The sequence below is a fragment of the Ostrea edulis genome, chromosome 3, assembly GCF_947568905.1.
Source record: "Ostrea edulis chromosome 3, xbOstEdul1.1, whole genome shotgun sequence".
NCBI classification, from domain to species: Eukaryota; Metazoa; Mollusca; class Bivalvia; order Ostreida; family Ostreidae; genus Ostrea; species Ostrea edulis.
Genome location: NC_079166.1, coordinates 7,740,207 through 7,763,971, shown reverse-complemented (window position 1 = coordinate 7,763,971; position 23,765 = coordinate 7,740,207). Strand labels below are relative to the sequence as shown.

General features: G+C 37.7%; 1 protein-coding gene across 1 annotated transcript; it reads left to right on the top strand.

Annotated features, from left to right (window-relative positions):
• LOC125676754 (putative per-hexamer repeat protein 5) lies at window positions 1-22,960 on the top strand. Its single transcript, XM_056159863.1, has 8 exons — window positions 1-116; window positions 786-923; window positions 5,291-5,431; window positions 7,871-8,011; window positions 8,628-8,757; window positions 14,471-17,025; window positions 21,280-21,403; window positions 22,774-22,960. The coding sequence occupies exons 1-8, from the start codon at window positions 14-16 to the stop codon at window positions 22,793-22,795; spliced, it is 3,354 nt and encodes a 1,117-aa protein (XP_056015838.1). The 5' UTR covers window positions 1-13; the 3' UTR covers window positions 22,796-22,960.
• Window positions 22,961-23,765: the final 805 nt, after the last annotated feature.

The following is a 23,765-nucleotide window of genomic DNA, read 5'->3' as shown; positions in this document are numbered from 1 at the left end:
AGAAGACTGCAAAATGCCATGTGGATACTGTAAAGATGGAGAAATATGTAATAGCATAAATGGAAGTTGCGCACATGGATGCGCAGAAGGATATTCTGGAGAAAAATGTGATAGTAGTAAGTAGCGTAAAATACAACATTTTCTTTTAGTGTGAACATTGTTTTGTTGATAAAAGTACTTATCAAAGGTTTTCTATCAGATACAAACAAATCAACGTTTATTACAAAAGCGAACATAAATCTTCAAAGAAAGGTTTGCTTGTTATCCGTTCTTTTCTGATATGTTTTCTCCTACTGGGGATCGTTAATTGCCATGAATCTTTCCAATGCACAGTGAGGCAGCAAGGGTGGTTCTTATCGATCCAAAGACATCCATGAAACAGGACTTCGATTTTTCAAATCTCATACAGACACTTCATGATTTTACCTTCTAATGTCTAATGCGTTATGAAGGAGCAGAAACCACCTTTTCTTAGCGGTTTTAATTTGGCAAATGTACTAAGGATTGATTTTGGGACCTCTGAGTTGCGCTGCAGGCGTCCTAATCACTGGTTTAACGAATGCAAACTTTTATGGATTATTTGAATTGAGAAAACAATTCGTATTCATGAAAGTACTTCCAAACGAACCATTAAAGTCTAGAAATTAAGCTCACGTATGTAAATGATTCCACTGTATTGTACCTTTATATGTTTGGTGTAAAGCAGCAGAGGCCATGTCGATTTAACGTATATATGCCATCTTGCTATATGTAGATATATTTCTATTTTCGAATTTGATTGTTAGGCTGTAATGAAAAGACATATGACGAAGACTGTAAAATTCCTTGTGGTTCCTGTAAAGACGGTCAAGCATGTAACCACATAAACGGAAAATGTACAGATGGGTGTGCGGAGGGCTGGTTTGGAGAAAAATGTGACAATGGTGAGTAAACTGTGTGAATAATTTAAACTTTTAGATTTCCCTTGATGCTTTGTTTACACGAATGTACTTTCTGATTTTTACTTCGAATCAGTTTAATTCGTATTGCGGTTTGTAAGATACTACAGATAAGTGAATATACACTGCATTTACACTACAAGAATGATCTGTTGTAAACTGGTGCAATTCATTAAAAAACCACCATTTAATATGCACACATAAACTGTGCATGTGTGATTGTGGAAGGAGATAGAAAGAGAGAGAGATTGGATACCAAATAACTGGAAATGAATGATAAAGATTATTAAAATTGCAAATAGACCCACCCCTTCCTGTGTATATTATAATGATATTCGATCAAAACAGAACCTTAATGTTGCTTATTATCAGCTGTTGCCCCAAGAAGCTCTGCGGATATCTCCGTTTACCTGATCAGGATATAGGGCTCACGGCGGGTGTGACCGGTCACCAGGAGATGTTTACTACTCCTAGGCACCTGATCCCACCTCTGGTGTGTCCAGGGGTCCGTGTTTGCCCAACTCTCTAGTTTGTATTGCTTATTGGAGATATGCGATTGGTCATTGTTCGTTATCTTCACCTTGCATGTAGAAGTACTGAGACAGAAATACTTCGTTGGTACATTTACTAGTATATAAATTTAAGGGTTGATACATATACTTTTAATTTTGACATTGTACCTCATAAATGCATTCCTACCAGCAGACAAACTAGTAAAAAGAACACACGTTTGCTGTACTTCCATATTGATTTTTTTTTGTAAGATGACGTCAAAAAGGCATTTTGTAGTTGCTCGTAGCGTTTTCGCTTTTCGTGCTCTTGTTTAAATTTCAAGATGGGTTGGAGTCATGGTTTGAAAAACCAAACAATATCAAACTTTTTGCAGGCATTTTCCAATTCTATTGGCAAAATTAAATTCTTATCATGCAGATCTCTCAGTGGGTGTATTTATAGTACGAATACCATAAAAAGCATACTACCGACGAAATTACAGACGCATTATAATGGGTTTCTCGTATACATGTAGTGGGAGTGAAAATAGTTTATAAAATTCAGAATCATCAGGAGTCGTTGGGTTTTATTTTCACTTGTAAATTGCTTTTTGGGAGTTGAACTATGTTCAATCTCCCTGGGTCATCACGCACTTTTCTGCGCAGTAATTTGTATTGATTTGTATAGTGGTCGTCAGCGGGGGTTCTGTGTCAGCTGATTTACTCCTAGGTAAATCAACATAAACTTTTATAAACATCCGCCATTAAATAATCCATGTAACTTTTCTGAATTAATCTAATTTTGATAATTGACATGTAAGTAAATGCAATGATATTGTATTCAAATCAATTTGAATACAAGATTTCGATCAAATTGATACTGATATACATAGAAAAATAAAAGATAAGGTTGAAAATTGTCGTTTGTAGCGCAGCGTCACCTATAAATATTGATAGGGAAACGAACGACAACTGCACACAAGACCTATTGACACCGTGGCGAAACCTCAGAAAATTTACAAGAAATAACTCTACAACATTGTGTATGTGTATATATTTGGGGTTTTTTAATGTGATATAAAAAATGCTTGATGTTACATGTATATTGAATTAAAACACGTCATTCCCAGTCAACAACTTTCGATTGGGATCGGAATACGAAATAAAATTTCTTATATCCGGTTGCAAAGTGAAACTGCTTCAAGTTATTGAATTACGTAGTAATTGCACGTTACACATTAGAGAACTGTTCCTTTTAATAAAGAAAGTCACAAAATAGATCATACAAAATGAGTGTACCTTATTCATTACTGTTACCGAGCTTTCGTCGACGAAAATCTCGAAATGGCGTGTTTCGATGCGCTTGATGACGGTAAGGTCCACATTTTCTACGTGAGTAGTGTGATATTTGTTTATGAATTTTTTGTGCATGCATGGTATGTCTCGGCTAGGAATAATGGAAACTTTCTCACCTATGTATGTAAAGACATATTAATCTCTATTTTTAAAAATGTAGAACACTTTTATCAAATGACAATGTTTGAAAACGCTTAGAGCCCCGATGTCAGAATTTCCTTTTCCAACATCAATATGTCAAATTCATTATCCTTTTTGAATAGTATGTACCATATTTTGTACCAGTTATCCATTTTGAATCCCCTATTACAATGGGATTTTGCTGCACTCTGTAATGTTTGAGTGGATGTCATGAGTGTGTGTCAAACAGAAATTTTAAGAGCATGGGATAAGGTGCTGCCATGTATGACTTCACTATCAAAGTTTAACCCAGTTGCCACAATGTTGAATTTATGCTGCAAAAAGGATTGGAAATTGCTCTGGTCAAAACACATTGTTTATTTGTCTACAGATGAAAGAGACATGAGGATTCTCCCTCACCAACTGAAAAAAAATAGTTATGGATCTTGTACATGCATAGTTTATTAATCACTATAGATTTCCAGCATCACAAGTCTGATTCCACTATATGCTTCCCATACTGTCAGGTTCATTCACCCCCAGTTTGAGCCACAGTATAATATCCCAAATACCTTGGCAATAAATAACATTATTTGACTAGTGTTTCATTTTTAGCGGAGTTGCGATGAAGTCGAACTCGGCTTATGATCTGATGAAGTGCCTTTGGGCGGGCAGGCGGGCACGCATCAACATTTTATTTCCGCACCATAGCTCGAGAGCAAATTAAAGGATCTCATTCAAACTTAGATGGATTGTCACCCTCAGTAAGATGAGGAAGCCTATCGATTCTGGGGTCACTAGGTCAAAGGTCAAGGTCACAGTGGCTATAAATAGACTGAAATTTGGAGAAAATTTTGTTTTTCGCACCATAGCTCTTGAACGAATCATACAATCTCAATCAAACTTAGATGGATTGTCACCCTCCGTAAGACCAGGAAGCCTATCGATTCTGGGGTCACTAGGTCAAAGGTCAAGGTCACTTGCTATAAATAGACTGAAATTTGGAGAAAATTTTGTTTTCCACACCATAGCTCTTGAACGAATTATAGGATCTCAATCAAACTTAGATCGATTAAGTAAGACAAGAAGCCTATCGATTACGGGGTCACAAGGTCAAAGTCACAGTGGCTGAAATTTGGAGAAAATTTTGTTTTCTGCACTATAATTTTTTAACAAATTATAGGATCTCAATTAAACTTAGATGGATTATCGCCCTTGATGAGACAAAAAAGCCTATTGATTTTGGTCAAGGGTTAAAGGTCAAGGTCACAAAGGATTTAAGTCTGCTGAAATTTATGTACGCAAAATTTTGCTCCCTGCTTGATAATTCTTGCAAACTTTTCTGCCGGTTCCCTCTATGCCCATTCCTTGCGCAACTCGGCTTGTGCATTTCCGATGCCGGACAATTTTTAATTTTTTTGCATTTCATTTATTTTGAGTTATTATACAATTATTTACCATTCCATTGATCCTCTACAGGACTGTAGTATACTCAGGTGACAGTTTTGCATATTGGACTACCTTTTCAAGTAATGAACCTTAGAAATAGCTACAACTAGGATTAAACTTGAATTTATATATACAGGGGAAAAAACTTCTTCATACCTGCAAGGCATTGATAACCATATTGATTTGAATGTTTGGGCCATAATATGTGGTCACATTTTTCATGAGAATATAAAGGGGTGAAATTCTAGAAAACAACAACACGACTTCAGTTACTCGAGGAACGTTGTGGCCCATGGGTCTTCCATTATCCATGTTTGCTGTTGTAACGCTTTGAAAAACAACAACAGTTGATTTGTATCTAAAATCATGATAATATTCAGTCATTTATCCCCCTACCCTTCCAGTGCTATATGTTCTAACTGAATTTCCACAATGTTCAACTCCCACTAGTACTTTAAGTACTTTGATATTGTTTTATAGTTTAGTGTGGTGAAATATATGTTTACAAACTAGTCATGCTTTATTATTACATACCTAAATCAACCTTTCTAAATGCATGTATATGTCACAGTGAATTGTTCACCCTGCAATATTGTTTTTACATTTTGATTTTGACTACGGATTACCCTGTCTACATGTACCTGAATAAGATGGAGAGCTCACGGCGGATGTGTCCGGTCAACAGGGGATGCTTACTCCTCCTAGGCACCTAATTCCACCTCTGATGTTTCTTGTAATCCATGCTTGCACTGTTCTCGATTTTTTAATCTTTAGAATTTATGAGATTAGTTACCATTCGCTATCTTCTTTTTCCCCATTCAACTACGAGGGAAACCCAGGATCAACCTTGTTATTATCAAACATTATTAGAATATACTCGTTCCAACAAATAACAGCTTAAACTACTAGAATTATGATTTCCTTTTTGATTTGCAGCTTGTAAGTCTGGATTCTATGGCGCTGACTGCATTGGCATATGCAGCTCTAACTGTTTACATGCGGGTCTATGTGACAGATTTACTGGACATTGCACTGGTGGATGTAAAACAGGATATCAGAGAGATACTTGTACATCAAGTTAGTACTGAACCACTAAACTTCTGTTGATTTTTTAATTGTCTGATGTGCAATCAATTTCCGTTATATCATACTTTGTGAGGTTATGGAAAAGTAATTTAACCGTAATTATGGAATGAAAATAATTTTCACTCATTCCGTACGATATGAAGTAAGTTAAGACAGTTTACGCATTATAAACCACGGATCATGGATTAGCATCATACCGATACATCTTTTTCTGCTTCTATGAAACTTGGTGACTAACAAACTGAAAGAATGTCATTTATCCAATAGAGATTACAACTATACTAGCGGGGGAAAAACATATTTACTTTAAAAAGTTATGTAAAACCACATAAGTATTTTTCATTTCTCTTTATTCTTAAAAGCATAGTTTATGTATACTAAACACGTCTTTGATTACTCAAATTGTTCAACATCGCGTTCGATTTACCTTAATGGCCTTGATGGCCACAGCACGCGGGAGTTTCGAGCCTAAGTGACACTTAGTTAGTAATCGATTATAATTTTCTGGATTCATTGACAGTATTCATTGTACTTAAACAGAAAAAAATATTAGAATTTGGAATGTAATTTTGATGGATAGAAACCTCGCATGATTGAAAATGATTGTTTGCGTGCTATTTAGATGCTACAAGGTAAGATGTCTCAAAGCAATGTGGAAAGGTCGTTTAGAGTTCATATTAACACTATACATACTTTATGGAAAGGATATTAGCAAACTGGCACCATTCAGGACCGCCTGCGATCGGGACGCTCGTGTGTGACGTCACATCGGCATGATACGTATATACGGATGTCACATTTGCGTAATCGATTCCAATCGACTTCTTTGACCGCTAGAAGCATTCTTGGACATCGACGGATAAGTTCTCGTATTGTAAGGAACAAATTGCGAGAGAACATCATCCGTACCCAACGTCGTTCCATTTATTCACAACAACCAGAGTAACGTCACTCTGCAGCAGGACAAAGCACACCGCAGGCGTTGGTAGTGACTATCTACAGCAGCAAAACGTGAATGTGCTACCCCGACCTGCGATGTCACCGGATTTATCGCCTATCGAACATGATCAAGATAAAATGGAACAATCTCAACGTCAAAAACCCGACGCTTTATGTCGTTCTTATTACGCATATGACGGAACATTCCTCAGGTATTTCTGCACAACATGATTCGTTCAACGCGTCGTCTTTGTGAATAATGCATTGGTGCAAATGGCGGTCATACAGCTATTAAATGTGCAAAACTTGTTTGCACCCCTTTATTTTCAATAGCTTTTCATATCAACCATAATGGATATAATCCGTGATTTGATGCTTAAATTGAAAGACAATGCATTGTATTAAATAATGATATACATAATGCAACATAATATATTGTATATGAACCTATAAATAAAATCACTAACCTTAACAGTTTCTCTTTTCCCGCTAGTATATGTGTATTCTTTATTTAATGCATGACGGCGATATCAACGACTGCTTTTCATGAAATATAATCTGTCATGGTTTTGTGAGAAATGTGACGGATGACCCAAAAATGGGTCAGAATGTATCCGGGGAAAATGAAAAAGGTTTATGTGAGATAACTGTGGTGATTTGAATCTTTACCTTGATTAATAAAAAAGTTTATTATATCTCAGTATGAGAATTCTGTGCAACGCGTAATCTGATTGGTCTAGACAGTCACGTGTCAGGGATGACAATACTTCATATATCCCTCTCAAACATCATATTTCCCCATCATATTTACCTCTTCGACAACCTCGTTCATTTTCCATATAATTTACGGCAAGGTAGACGTAGTTTATTGTGATATCACAATAAGTCCGAGTCATTCTACTTTCATAGCTCATAATTTTGGCACAAAATATGCGGGTCTCTGATGCACCGTTAAATTGCCTTGTTTTTGGTTGATACAGAAACAAGCAAGTAAATCAGCATTCAAGGAGAATGGAACTACAAAAAACTGGTTATCATATCACTGTATTTCGTTGTTTGTACCTTATACCATAATGCGTTAACGGCGCGGTGTCACCGTCAGGGCGATCTCAGCTACATGCAATGTATGTATGAGCGGACTCCAGTTTCAAAATCACATTTGTAGTCTTGCTTTGTTTCGGTATAATAAACAATTAATTGCATGAATGTTCGAAAGATATGAAGATTTATTCACCCAAGAAAAATCATATTCCCCTCGGGTGTTGCCCTCGGGGAATATGATTTTTATTGGGTGAATAAATCTTCATATCTTCATATCTCCCTGTATGTATAATTAAGACATTAAACTTGTCTTGTACTTAATTTTATATTATCATGGGAATAATCAAAGAAAACCAATGTCAGGGAGGGTTTGAAGAAAGAAACAATTGAATTATAGCCTCTGGAGTTAGAATAATTATTTTATATTGTACTGCATATAACCGATTTCAGGTTGTGATTTCGGGACATATGGCTACAATTGCAAATTATCATGTGGTTCATGTAAATACGGACAAACATGCAATCATATCACCGGAGTTTGCACAAATGGTTGCAAAGATGGATGGGTAGGAGAGAAATGTGAAATGCCTCGTAAGTATGCAATCCTTTTTTCTAAACCCGATAAATGTTTGTCTTGCCCAGTTTTACATCTTTCTCTTGGAATTTCATTGGCTGAAACCAATACCATATACAACGAAATTATGCCTCTTACTAATCTAATATTGCCAATATGCGCCTTTCATGATGTTTACTGATCACATATGTGTACCATGACGTCATGAGAACAGGTAATATCCTGTTACTGGGAAGTAGTCACGCAGCGCATATTATGACGTCATAGGTGCATACGAAAATATTTTAATTGGCAGTTTGTTGAAAACCGTGTTTTTATTCCGTTGTTGATGGTTCAAATGTTTCAGCGGAGTTTTCTTGTTGTATGTTTGATAAAGTATCTCAAAAAATACATACTTGTAGTCGATTATTATTGTTATACATTAGAAAAGCATCAAGAATAAGTAATGTCAACATGCCTTTAATTGATATATACATAAAATTATCAACAGGATAAATTTATTATGTAGACACTTAAAGAGATAATACGGAAATATATGAGGTCCTTGAAAAAATATTTTTTTCAAGGGCTTGTCCCTTCTTCATGGCGATAGAATATTTAAATAATAGCACACATCTATTGTTTATCTCACAGAGGCTGGAGAGGCTGCAGAGGCTGCAGCTTTAGCAACTACAGACAGTGAAGACTCAAAGATTCTTAAAGGAGTGGTCGCCTTTCTTGTATTTTTACACATGGTTTGGCTTGCAGCGTACTGCTACAGAAGGTATTATTATACACTGTTTAGCTTGGAGTATACTGCTACAGAAGGTATTTTTACACACGGTTTGGCTTCGAGTGTACTGCTACAGAAGGTATTTTTACACATGATTTGGCTTGGAGTGTACTGCTAAAGAAGGTATTTTTACATATGGTTTGGCTTGGAGCGTACTGCTACAGAAGGTATTATTACACACTGTTTAGCTTGGAGTATACTGCTACAGAAGGTATTTCTACACATGGTTTGGCTTGGAGTGTACTGCTAAAGAAGGAATTTTTACACATGGTTTGGCATGGAGTGTACTGCTAGGGAGGTATTTTTACATGCTGTTTGGCTTCGATTGTACTGCTACAGAAGGTATTTTTACACACGGTTTGGCTTCGGGTGTACCGTTAGGAAAGGTATTTTACAGACTGTTTCGCTTAGGGTGTACTACTACAGAAGATATTTTTACACACTGTTTGGCTTGGAGCGTACTGCTACAGAAGGTATTTTTACACAGTCTGGCTTGGAGTGTACCGTTATTGAAGGTATTTTTACACATGGGTTGGCTTGGAGTGTACTCCCAAAGATGGTATTTTTACCCATGGTTTGGCTTGGAGTGTACTGCTAGGGACGGTATTTTTACATACTGTTTGGCTTCGATTGTACTGCTACAGAAGGTATTTTTACACACTGTTTGTCTTGTAGCGTACTGCTACAGAAGGTATTTTTACACAGTTTAGCTTGGGATGTACCGTTAGGAAAGATATTTTACTGAGTGTTTCGCTTAGGGTGTACTACTACAGAAGATATTTTTACCCACTGTTTGGCTTGGAGCGTACTGCTACAGAAGGTATTTTTACACAGTCTGGCTTGGAGTGTATCGTTATTGAAGGTATTTTTAAACATGGGTTGGCTTGGAGTGTACTGCTAGAGAAGGTATTTTTACACATAGTTTGGCTTGGAGTGTACTGCTAAATAAGGTATTTTTACACATGGTTTGCCTTCGAGTGTACTGCTACAGAAGGTATTTTTACACACGGTTTGGCTTGGAGTGTACTCCTAGGGAAGGTATTTTTACACAGTTTGGCTTAGAGTGTACTGCTAGAGAAGGTATTTTTACACATGGTTTGGCTTGGATTGTACTGATACAGAAGATATTTTTACACACTGTTTGCCTTGGAGTGTACTGCTAGGGATGGTATTTTTACATACTGTTTGACTTCGATTGTACTGCTACAGAAGGTATTTTTACACACAGCTTGGCTTGGAGCTAACTGCTACAAAAGGTATTTTTACACAGTTTGGCTTCGGGTGTACCGTTAGGAAAGGTATTTAACAGACTGGTTCGCTTATGGTGTACTGCTACAGAAGATATTTTTACACACTGTTTGGCTTGGAACCTACTGTTACTGAAGATGTTTTTACAGTCTGGCTTGGGGTGTACCGTTAAGGAAGGTATTTTTACACATGGTTTGGCTTGGGGCGTACTGCTACAGAAAGTATTTTACACATGGCTTGGGTTGGAGTGTACTGCTAAAGAAGGTATTTTTACACATGGTTTGGCTTGGAGCGTACTCCTACAGAATGTATTTTTACACATGGTTTGGCTTGGAGTGTACTGCTAAATAAAGTATATGTACACACTGTCTGGCTTGGAGTGTACTGCTACAGAAGGTGTTTTTACACAGTTTGGCTTGGGGTGTACCGAGGAAAGGTATTTTACATACTGTTTCGCTTAGGGTGTACTACTACAGAAGATATTTTTACACACTGTTTGGCTTGCAACGTACTGCTACAGAAGGTATTTTTACACAGTCTGGCTTGGAGTGTACCGTTATTGAAGGTATTTTTACACATGGGTTGGCTTGGAGTGTACTCCTAAAGATGGTATTTTTTCAAATGAATTGGCTTGGAGTGTACTGCTAGGGAAGGTATTTTTACATACTGTTTGGCTTCGATTGTACTGCTACAGAAGGTATTTTTACACAGTTTGGCTTGGGGTGTACCGTTAAGAAAGGTATTTTACAGACTGTTTCGCTTAGGGTGTACTACTACAGAAGATATTTTTACACACTGTTTGGCTTGGAGTGTACTGCTACAGAAGGTATTTTTACGCAGTCTGGCTTGGGGTGTACCGTTAGAGAAGGTATTTTTACACATGGGTTGGCTTGGAGTGTACTGCTAAATAAGGTATTTTTACACATGGTTTGCCTTGGAGTGTACTGCTACAGAAGGTATTCTTACACATGGTTTGGCTTGGAGTGTACTGCTAGGAAAGGAATTTTTACACATGGTTTGGCTTGGAGTGTACTGCTAGAGATGGTATATTTACACATGGTTTGGCTTCGATTGTACTGATACAGAAGATATTTTTACACACTGTTTGCCTTGGAGTGTACTGCTAGGGATGGTATTTTTACATACTGTTTGGCTTCGATTATACTGCTACAGAAGGTATTTTTACTCAGTTTGGCTTGGGGTGTACCGTTAGGAAAGGTATTTTACAGACTGTTTCGCTTAGGGTGTACTACTACATAAGATATTTTTACACACTGTTTGGCTTGGAGCGTACTGCTACAGAAGGTATTTTTACACAGTCTGGCTTGGAGTGTACCGTTATTGAAGGTATTTTTACACATGGGTTGGCTTGGAGTGTACTCCTAAAGATGGTATTTTTACCCATGGTTTGGCTTGGAGTGTACTGCTAGGGACGGTAATTTTACATACTGTTTGGCTTCGATTGTACTGCTACAGAAGGTATTTTTACACACTGTTTGTCTTGTAGCGTACTGCTACAGAAGGTATTTTTACACAGTTTGGCTTGGGGTGTACCGTTAGGAAAGGTATTTCACAGACTGTTTCACTTAGGGGGTACTACTACAGAAGATATTTTTACACACTGTTTGGCTTGGAGCGTACTGCTACAGAAGGTATTTTTACACAGTCTGCCTTGGGATGTACCGTTATTGAAGGTATTTTTACACATGTGTTGGCTTGGGGCGTACTGCTACAGAAGGTATTTTTAAACACTGTTTGGATTGGAGTATACTGCTACAGAAGGTATGTTTACGCAATGGTTTGACTTGGAGTGTACTGCTACAGAAGGTATTTTTACACACGGTTTGGCTTGGAGTATACTGCTAGGAAAGGTGTTTTTGCACATGGTTTGACTTGGAGTATACTGTTACAGAAGGTATATTTAAACAGTTTGGCTTGGGGTGTACTGCTACAGAAGGTATTTTTACACACTGTCTGGCTTGGAGTGTACTGCTACAGAAGGTATTTTTACACATGGCTCGGGTTGGAGTGTACTGCTAAAGAAGGTATTTTTACACATGGTTTGGCTTGGAGAGTACTGTGACAGAATGTATTTCTACACATGGTTTGGCTTGGAGTGTACTGCTAAATAAAGTATTTGTGCACATGGTTTGGTTGGAGTGTACTGCTAAAGAAGGTACTTTTACAGATGGTTTGGCTTGGAGTGTACTGCTAGGGAAGGTATTTTTACATACTGTTTGGCTTCGATTGTACTGCTACAGAAGGTATTTTTACACACTGTTTGGCTTGGAGCGTACTCCTACAGAAGGTATTTTTACACAGTTTAGCTTAGGGTGTACCGTTAGGAAAGGTATTTTACAGACTGTTTCGCTTAGCGGGTACTACTACAGAAGATACTTTTACACACTGTTTGGCTTGGAGAGTACTGCTACAGAAGGTATTTTTACACAGTCTGGCTTGGGGTGTACCGTTAGGGAAGGTATTTTTACACATGGGTTGACTTGGGGCGTACTGCTACAGAAGGTATTTTTAAACACTGTTTGGATTGGAGTATACTGCTACAGAAGGTATGTTTACACAATGGTTTGACTTGGAGTGTACTGCTACAGAAGGTATTTTATACACAGTTTGACTTGGAGTATACTGCTAGGGAAGGTATTTTTGCATCATGGTTTGGCTTGGAGCGTACTGCTACAGAAGGTATTTTTAAACAGTTTAGCTTGGGATGTACTGCTACAGAAGGTATTTTTACACACTGTCTGGCTTGGAGTGTACTGCTACAGAAGGTATTTTTACACATGGATTGGCTTTGAGTGTACTGCTGAAGAAGGTATTTTTACACATAGTTTGGCTTGGAGTGTACTGCTAAAGAAGGTATTTTTAGACATGGTTTGGCTTGTATTGTACTGCTAGGAAAGGTATTTTTACACATGGTTTGGCTTGGAGTGTACTGCTAGAGAAGGTATTTTTATACATTGTTTGGCTTCGATTGTACTGATACAGAAGGCATTTTTACACACTGTTTTGCTTGGAGTGTACTGCTAGGGAAGGTATTTTTACATACTGTTTAGCTTCGATTGTACTGCTACAGAAGATATTTTTACACACTGTTTGGTTTGGAGCGCACTGCTACAGAAGGTATTTTTACACAGTCTTGCTTGGGGTGTACCGTTAGGGAAGGTATTTTTACACATGGGTTGGCTTGGGGCGTACTGCTACAGAAGGTATTTTTGAACACTGTTTGGATTGGAGTATACTTCTACAGAGGGTATGTTTACACAATGGTTTGACTTGGAGTGTACTGCTACAGAAGGTATTTTTACACACAGTTTGGTTTAGAGTGTACTGCTACAGAAGCTATTTTTACACACTGTTTGGATTGGAGTATACTGCTACAGAAGGTATTTTTGCACATGGATTGGCTTGGAGGATACTTCTATAGAAGGTATTTTTACACATTGTTTGACTATGAGTGTACTGCAACAGAAGGTATTTTTACACACGGTTTGGATTGGAGTATACTGCTAGGGAAGGTATTTTTACACACTGTTTGGCATGAAGTATACTGTTAGGAAAGGTATTTTTACACAATTTGGCTTGGAATGTACTGCTAGGAAATGTAATTTTACACACTGTTTGGTTTGGGGTGTAATGCTACAGAAGATATTTTAACTAACCATGATCGAGGTTCATTTTACGATTTCCGTGTATTTTTGTCTAACATGTTCCTGGGGGATTCAATTACTTGATTACTTTGCATACGAGCACTCTGTTAATGTTTGTTGTTTGTTTGTTTTCTTGTCAATCTAAATATGTTGTAGTTTTATGACCCCGGAGCCATAAAACCTGGACAAGCTCCCTTTTGATCTCACTCTCACGTTTTTAGTAGTTGCCCATCTTTTCAACGTAATACTTAGATTAAAAGTGAGCTCGTCTAAGTTTTATGGTTCGGGAGCCTTGCTTTTCATTTTGGACACATTGGGACTGATTTTGCTGTTACATTGGAACACCTTCAGTGACAACCTTGTCCATTTGCCTTTCCGACAAAGTTTTAATCCATCACCTCACCTCTTCTACATAAAGATAGAGCGAGTTTTGATTTCATTCGATCTGAATTACCTGATCATAAAAAACGAAATCCCGTGATCTGCATATCACACGTGGCTGAGTAATTCATGTAGAACTATTTCACTTGCAACTTCTGAAGGTTTGAATACATATTCATAACATAAATGATTGTGTGTTATTTAATTAGCATGTCTGAAAAATATTATATACACATAAGAGGCTAATTTATAAAATCAATGTTTTAAAAGGGCATATTTTCATTGCTAATTAAAGTAATGATTCATATATCTCTCCCAGGCTTATCATAATGTTAACGATTGGTTGACCTAATTTAATTAAATCCGATATATATTCTACTGCCATGAGAGACGTTACAATTATTTTACAGACACCGACATAAAGTTAGAAACGTTGAAAGTCCAAAACAGGAACCGGGGAGAGAATTCTGGATAGAAACAGCATCTGGAACGGAAACAGGAGGTGGATCGGGATTAGAACAGGAATCGGAAATAGTAGCTGGGGCAAGAACCGATCTCCAAACGGGAACAGGAAGTAATTTAGGGATAGAACTTAATTTAGAGACAGGAAATGGGTTAGAAACAGAACATGGGACTGCAGATGCTTTAGGTGCAGAACTCGAAACAGGGACAGGAAATGTGGAAGGAACAGAAAACAGAGCGAAAAAAGAAAAGGGGACAGGGACAGAAATCAAAAGGGAAATAGCAAGCAACACTGTAATAGAACTCGAAACGGACACAAGAAACGAGGTGGTGACAGAACCCGAAACGGAATCAGGAAGCAAGGTGGAAATGCAACTCAAATTCGAGGAAAAGGACAGGTCAGGTGTACAACGCAAATTGAAGACAGTTGAAGGAGTAGGAACAGCTTTCAAAGCAAAGACAGATGACAGGACACGGGCACACCTTGGCGAAAACGACATATGCACAATGAACGAAACAGAGGTGGGGAATAGGATAGCTACAAGCCTGGAAAAGAAGGCCTTTATTGGTGCAGAAACAGAATTCAAAAAAGAGGTAGGGGACGGGCCAGGAACATCACGCAAAATGAATATAGGAAAACCGGAGGGGACAGAATTTAAAAGAAAGACGTCAAATGAGGATAGGACAAACCTCGGAACGAAGACAGGAAACGAGAAACCGATAGACTTCAATACGGAGGCAGAGAACACAGCAGAAGCAGAACTTAAATCAGAGACAGGATGCAAGATACAAATAGATCTTAAAATAGACGCGGGGTTCATGGCAGTGATAAGAAACGAAACAAACACGGGGAAGGGGTTAGGGACTGAAATCCCAACGAAGGCAGTAAACTATGCACGGACAGAAAATGAGACAGGAAAAGACCTCAATAAGCATATAGAAATCGAAGTTGAATCAGGAAGTGGAACAGGAAATATGACAGAACTCGATACAGTTATAGAAAACGATGCAGGATCCCGAAGTGCAACAGGAACGAGAAACGAGTCAAGGACAGAATCCCATACAGTTATAGAAAACGATGCAGGATCAGGAAGTGCAACAGATACGAGAAACAAGTCAAGAACAGAACCCCATACAGTTATAGAAAACGATGCAGGATCAGGTAGTGTAACAGGAACGAGAAACGAGTCAAGGACAGAACCCCTAACGGTTATAGAAAACGATACAGGATCAGGAAGTGCAACAGATACGAGAAGCAAGTCAAGGACAGAACCCCATACAGTTATAGAAAACGATGCAGGATCAGGTAGTGCAACAGGAACGAGAAACGAGTCAAGGACAGAACACCATACAGTTATAGAAAACGATTTAGGATCAGGAAGTGCAGCAGAGACGAGAAGCAAGTCAAGGACAGAACCCCATACAGTTATAGAAAATGATGTAGGATCAGGAAGTGCAACAGATACGAGAAACAAGTCAAGGACAGAACCCCATACGGTTATAGAAAACGATTTAGGATCAGGAAGTGTAACTGAGACGAGAGGCAAGTCAAAGACAGAACCCCATACAGTTATAGAAAACGATTCAGGATCAGGAAATGCAACAGAGACGAGAAACAAGTCAAGGACAGAACCCCATACAGTTATAGAAAACGATTCAGGATCAGGAAGTGCAACAGGGGCGAAAAAGTCAAGGACAGAACCCTATATGGTTATAGAAAACGATGCAGAATCAGGAAGTGCAACAGAGACGAGAAACGAATCAAGGACTGAACCCCATACGGTGATAGAAAACGATTCAGGATCAGGAAGTGCAACAGAGACGAGAAACAAGTCAAGGACAGAACCCCATACGGTTATAGAAAACGATTCAGAATCAGTAAGTGCAACAGAGACGAGAAACAAGTCAAGGACAGAACCCCATACAGTTATAGAAAACGATTCAGGATCAGAAAGTGCAACAGGGACGAGAAATGAGTCAAGGACAGAACCCCATACGGTTATAGATAACGATGCAGGATCAGGAAGTGCAACTGGGACGAGAAACGAGTCAAGGACAGAACCCCATACGGTTATAGGTAACGATGCAGGTTCAGGAAGTGCAACAGGGGCGAGAAACGAATCAGGGACAGAACCCCTTACGGTTATAGATAACGATGCAGGAAGCGGAACAGGGACGGGCAACGTGACAGGAACAGAAGTCGTTACGGACAAGAGAAGCGAGACTGGAACCGGGAGAAGAGCAGGGGGCGGAACAGGAACAGGCAAGGTGACAGGAACAGAAGTCGTTACGGACATGAGAAGCGAGACCGGAACCGGGAGAAGAGCAGGGGCTGGAACAGGGACGGGAAATGTGACAGGAACAGAAGTCGTTACGGACATGAGAAGCGAGTCCGGAACCGGGGGAAGAGCAGGGGCTGGAACAGGACTCCGAACAGATGCAGAAAACATGACAGTGGCAGTGAATGGATCAGATACAGATAGCGGAAATACCAGTGAAACAAGTATGTATCATTTCTGTTTAAATCATTTCAGGTGTAAGCTCAGGTGAACTTTTCTGATCACGTGTTGTCCGTAGTCTGTCTGTAAACTTTACACATTCTTTACGTCTTCTCTAGAAGAACTGGCCCAATTTCAACCAACTTTATAGGGAGTATATTTGTATACAAGAGATTCAAAATTGTTGAAGTGAAGGGCCGAGATAATCAAGAAAACGTAAAAATAGAGTAGAGCCATTCGAAAATCTTCACATGAACCACTGAGCTATGAAAAATGACACTTATATGAATTCTTTCTCACAAAATACAGTACATGAATATATATAGCGCCCTAATCCGTTAAAATCTTTAAAGCGCATCACATAAAACACGATTGAAAACCATTCTTGTGGTATCATTTTACACAATTATATAAAATAATTATTTGCGTTAAAACGTCAGAGATATAATGCATTACGGCAAAAATGTCATTTGTTATTATACATTAGAACTGTGTGTTTAGGTTTCTTCTACAAGTGTTTTGTGATTTTTAGTTCACCTGGGCTGAAAGCTATTCTTGCTCTCGGATCACAAAACTGTCTTAAGGTTAAGTCAAAATTTTGAATTTGAATTAAGATTTGAACTTAGTTAATATTGTTAACTGAAATGGATCACAAAACGAACTTAAGTTAATCTTAACTAAGATTGTCTTGGCTAAAATCTTTGTCTAGAATCTTAAATTGCTATAGCAACAAGGAACTCTTCTGCGTAATGGTAACAATTTGATATAAATATTTCATGACTTAAATGTAGTCAATGCCTAAAACGTCTTGCTTATGACCACTAATGGTAACGCAGGCACATACATGTAGCAACACCACCACCCCCTTTTATCGAAAAGAAACTGTTTTTGTTATTACATGTAAATGCAAAGTTTGATGTATACTGACCACGTCGTCTCCCCTTTTTTAAAAGTAGTAATAAATGACAGTGGAAATGTAAGAGTGATTGAAGCGATAATTCTATCAACTTCATTGCCATTATCTGTTTTGGCCGACTGTGTGCGTAGCAAAGAAAGATAACTATAACTAGAGCCAAGCTCGTTGCAAAGCAACGAGAGGTCTTCCGTCGGAGCTGTGTGACATAAAAACCTTAAACTTGACCATATGTCCTTGGGTCAGGTCCTAATGCAGCCTAGTTAACATGAAAATACAGGAACCATACATGAGTATGTGTGTGTGGGATCTAACTTTCGTCTTCTTTCCCTCTTGATATGTTATACGTAACATCACCCCGGGAAAAATTATTTGAAATAATTATCCAGTGATTTTACAAAAGACGAATACAAGTTAAGTTTTTAGAAAGAAAATAATCAACTGTACTGTGACAGGAAGATAAGTACTGTAACGATATAAGTAGTTTGGCTACACTGGCGATTCTGACTTCTCGTATGTACTTATGAAATAGTTTGAGAATTTAATATATATCATTGAAATGAAGCTATAAAGGTGTACTATAAATTTTTATCGTTAGGTGTTTTATAAATTTATACTACTCAAGTACATGCGTGTATGATCTCATTCCACAAATCAGTCTTCTGAGACGTGCGTGTATGTGGGATTAAATTCTTTCAGCATTTAACTTTTCAGTCCCAATAATGAACAAAAAATTACTATTTCAATTTATGAAATTTATGGCTCAGGACATACAATAAAGGTTTATAGCTGTTACCAATATTTTATCATACAACAAAATTGTGATAGCATAATATTCAGACTGAAGAGAATAATTCACCGAGTTTGAATTATTTATACATACAAATCAAATAAATTGCTCTCAGATCTTGAATATTTTATTAAACTTTAATATCTATCTGCGTAAATACATGTAGGTATATTATGTACACAGTGCGCACAGAAGTCGCGTATGAATTTCACGCCAGGGGCACGTGCCGAAGTAAGTTATACACATATTTTCCCCCTTCACCTACCTAATGATACGGTTACCTGTTTGCGGGTCAAGCATTTTACTCATATATAACACAATACTCGAGCAAAATATTATGTTTATGAGATCAATAAGATGTTAAAGAACAACTTTTCCAGCGAAAGCCATATCGAAATATTTACCATTTCTGAGTTATAAAGCGAAAACTTTGAAGATCCCCAGATCCCTAATTTAAGGGGCCAGTCCCTTTTTAGGGATATCAAAAGAAAGCTCTTAACATTTTGCACAACTTTTGTTCTACACGTCTTAACAAAATATTTTTAGTTTAAAAGATACAAAGGAAAATATGTATAATTTTTTGCTCCTTTAGGCGTCCTAATTTTTTAACCCTGTCAACCACCATTTCGAACGCTGTAATCAAAAAACAAAAAACGATGTGTACAACTACAATGCTCCTACTTTTCATTTTCAATGCATTTTCTGCTCAATCTTACACAGTCTCGGAGCTTTTGTCTGGAAACCAAAGCCCTTAAAATTTCATTCAAAGGGGAATAACTCGTGAACAGAAGGGAATTTCTGAAATGTAGTACATTATTTTAAAATCGTTCTATAAAGTTTATAAACCCTGAAAATTTCAGCAAAATCCATGCAGAAATGAGCGAGATATGAAGCTTCAAAGTTAGCGTCTAGGAAAAAGAAGAAAAAAAGAATAATAAGAATAATCTTAACCAGCACAATCAGTAGAAGGTCTTCCGTTGTTACGGAAGACCTTAATTAATTTCAAATTTGGGCTCGGACTGCCGACCGATCAGTTGTTCTTGAACAAATGACTTGTTCGTTTCTTAGTCGGGACAGACGTCTTCAACGACGTACAGCACGCTTATTTTCTCATACTCGCCTACAAAATGCAGCCAGTGTGGTCATTATGAAGGAACTTAGCGACAGTATTAAAATGTTAAGACAGCTCTAAGGCAGTCTTAAAATTTAAGACAAAATACCAATCTTAACTCGTAACTCAAAGTGACATTTATGATCTACTTTAAGACTAGTCATAAGATTTAAGGGCAACTCTATTTGTTTATGACAATCTTAAAGTTTAAGACAGTTTCATGATCCCGGGGCCTGATCACAGGTTGTCTGTCGTTTGTCTGTCCGTCTGTCTGAGACTTCTTCTCGGAGGAATACAAGTGCATTTAGCATTTGAGCTGGATTGGTGCAATATGTCCTACTTAAGGGGTAGTTCAAACAGTTTTCCAGATTTTTTGGTATTGCTCTGAAATTTTGGCACAACCTCCCTCTCAGAGAAATACATATAATCAGTTCACATTTCAACTTAATTGGTGCACCATGACCTACTTTAGGGCTAAAAGTAGATCAGATGGTTTCCTGGACTTTTTACCATCATATATAGATATTGCACCGACATTTTGTCACAAACTCACTCTCAGAGAAATACATAACAAGTTCACATGTGATGGAGTGGTGCACCATGACTAACTATTTCTTTTCTAGGCTTTTCTATTCAGAAGAATGTGTTATATTAATTCAGAGTGCACAATTTGCTTCCAGGTTGAATTTCACTGTCCGACAGGCGTATATTGCACGGTTTGCGGGACTCTTGTCAGTTTTGTTGTCATCCTCTGGTGCTAGGTTGGGGTCACAATATGGGTTAAAAAAATTCATGGGAATAGAGATTGATAAAAAAAATCACAACAGCTGAATAATGACATGGCCAATGTTACTCAGGTGAGTGATTTTGGCCCATGGGCCTCTTGTTCTCATCTCAGTGGCAAAAAAGCATTCCAAGGTGTTGGTTCTAAATAGTCAACTCGTTTATCACCGTATAACACTGTGCAAGTTCGAGGAACACTTTTGAACATCCCGTTGGCACACCGCAATGATCTTCATGGACAATAAGGGTTCACCAGTTCATTCAAGTGCGCAGGCACAAGAATGTGTGTGAATTCATAGGTGTAGGCAGACACCTTGTAGAGTACACGATACAGAAAAGGCGACCAGTGTAGGTATATCAATAAAGGTGTGATACGGCGTGTTTTCCATGAGAATATACACACAATTCTAAAACTTCTTTTCATAGGATTAGATTAGTGCTAAAATTTCGGATTAATTTTTACATCAGACCTAAATAAAGGAATTTTTAGGAAATGCATTTCTGAATACATCAAGGTCATGCCAGTAATACTGATTTGAAGCATCCCTGTGTTCTTTTTATTCAAAGTCGGTTAAGTCATGACCCCATGGGGTTAATATGGAATCATGGTATGGTATCAAACACATCTTACACGCTTGTAAACCGACTTTTTTCTACACTAGGTGATTCTCTCGGTTCTCCATTAGTCTTAGTCGGAGCCATCGCTGGATTCTCAATAAATGGAGCCATTGCAGTCACACTAACAGCACTTGGAGTTGTTCTAAGTATGATGTACATCTACAAAAGGTAAAAGTTTGAACCATGATATATGTATATCATTACTACAATAACTTGATCCGAAGATTTGGATCACGTGGAGTTGACAGGTGCAGATCATCATATCACACGAGAAGCGAAACGCATAAAATAAGTAGACTACTATAAGGCAGTCGATGTAAACAGAGTTTTATGACGTCATATTTAGCTTAGCTTGGTTTTTTTCTCTTTCAAACCAAGTGATTATCAATAGCAACAAAATGTAAGAGAAAACTTGTCTGGTTATGAATATATGTTACTCTATACTAGTTACCTTCAGACCTCTCTAACAACGGCTATTTAAACATGCTACTCTATACTAGTTACCTTTAGGCCTCTCTAACAACAGCTATTTAAACATACACACACTGACAGTTACTAGTTACCTTCAGGCCTCTCTAACAACAGCTATTTAAACATACACACACTGAGAGTTCACTTGCTCAATTTGATGAAGCAGAAAATGTCAACTTTCCCTCAGTCACTGACAAATATGAATAAATATATTGCGATGAAAATCGACAGAGTATAGGTTGTTTAAATACGCACATAAAATTTAAAGCTTACTAAAGTTCATTTCTATGATGTATGCGAATTATTGGAAGAGGTTCAAACTTGGCATTGATTCCACATTTGGTCATCGTACTTGTACTCAAACTGTCCTTTCAAAAGATGAAATTTTTCAAAACCATGCTTCAGTTCTAGACACATTTAATATCTCAGTCAATGGGATGGATGAATGAAAGGTGAAGATAACGAACAGTGATCAATCTCATAACGCTTAAGCAATACAAAATAGAGAGTTGGACAAATACGGATCCCTGGATACACCAGAAATAGGACTATCTGAAAGCGGAAGTTTTTCCGGGAGAGTAAATAGATGACCGCATTGGTAATGTTAGGCGTAGCTACATATCACTTATCGTCATACATCCGAGGTTAGATGTAGGGTACCGGAGGATACCGCAATCTGGCGAAGTTTGCCCAATGATATTAGATGCATTTGAAAGCTTGCGTTTCATATTATAACATACGACCGACTGTGACGTCCTAATTACATTTGTATACACATAGCAACTGAACCTGATGGCGTTGATTTACATAGGAGATTTATTTGCGATTACGGAAATAATCGAGTAGTTACGATTGATCATACCAGATTATACAAAATAAATCGCTTATTCTTTGTATTTGACGAATCAGGGACTATCTAGAATACAATACGAATTGAATTATTTAAGATTATTGGGATATTCCCACCTAAAATCTTTGCCATGTAAAACTTATACGGTACCAAACAGCGTGCACGGACCGATCTTTTTTCATTATACAAGTAAAATATTTGATATCTTGTTTAACAGGCGACATGGGCGTAGGCGTTAATAACCAAAATGGAAACACTTGGGAGATGCATATCATATGGAGTACCCTCAGCTTGACAGTAAACATGTTCCAGACAGAGATCGTACAGATGGCCGTAATCTGAAGATGCAGTTTTGCAATTTTATGGCATGTTCTGGAATATGAATTAAATGGTATATCTATCAACCATTGAGTGGTTTTTTTTTAAATATGTAGATAGATAGATAGATAGATAGATAGATAGATAGATAGATAGATCCATTAGTACTATTATGTTTGTTATTGTCTGTCTATAGAAACTTGTCAGTTGTTAAAGTCGTGAAAAGCAATGCCGATAAATTTCTGTAGATAGTCACACACAAATCTGATGAGTACTTTGTTTTCTCAAGGACAAATATTCTAAACATATAGATATAAAAGGTGAATATAATCAATAGTAATCAATCTTATAACTCCTGTAAAGAAATCAACATTTAGAATGGAGCATACACCAGAGGTGGGATCAGGTGCCTAGGAGGAGTAAGCATCCCCTGTCGACCGAGCACTCCCACCGCGAGCCCTGTATCTTGATCAGGTAAACGAAGTAATCCGTAGTCAAAATTAGTGTATAAAGAATTTGTGTGAAACACGGCAGACTGCCTTTGACCCAAAGCCAGGTTGTATTGGTAAATCGGGTCATTATAACGACCATATAATATATGTAAAATAGATATACAATTGAAAAGTCGTCCCGGGGCAATGTTGCTGTCTAAAGGTTGCTTCTCATCATCATTCGTTTTGATCATCCAGGCCAAACTAATCTTTTTGCAAGAGTGAGACCTGGCTGTCCTTTTGAGATCGAGGTTATAAGACATTTAGGTGGCAAGCACGTGACGCATTTTATCCAATGACATGATAGCTAGATAGGTGTAAACTGTTTTATTTTTTTCAATCACTATAACATTATTTATCAAAATTGATATAAAACGATGTATTTGTTCCCTTTTGTTGA

What these genes read in the sequence shown, in the direction of transcription:
- LOC125676754 (XM_056159863.1), top strand. Translation starts at nt 14, where the DNA reads ATGCCATGTGGATACTGTAAAGATGGAGAAATATGTAATAGCATAAAT. An exon ending in GCAGCGTACTGCTACAGAAG is followed by an intron (nt 8,758 to 14,470) that starts GTATTATTATAC and finishes ATTATTTTACAG; the next exon opens with ACACCGACATAAAGTTAGAA. An exon ending in ATGATGTACATCTACAAAAG is followed by an intron (nt 21,404 to 22,773) that starts GTAAAAGTTTGA and finishes CTTGTTTAACAG; the next exon opens with GCGACATGGGCGTAGGCGTT.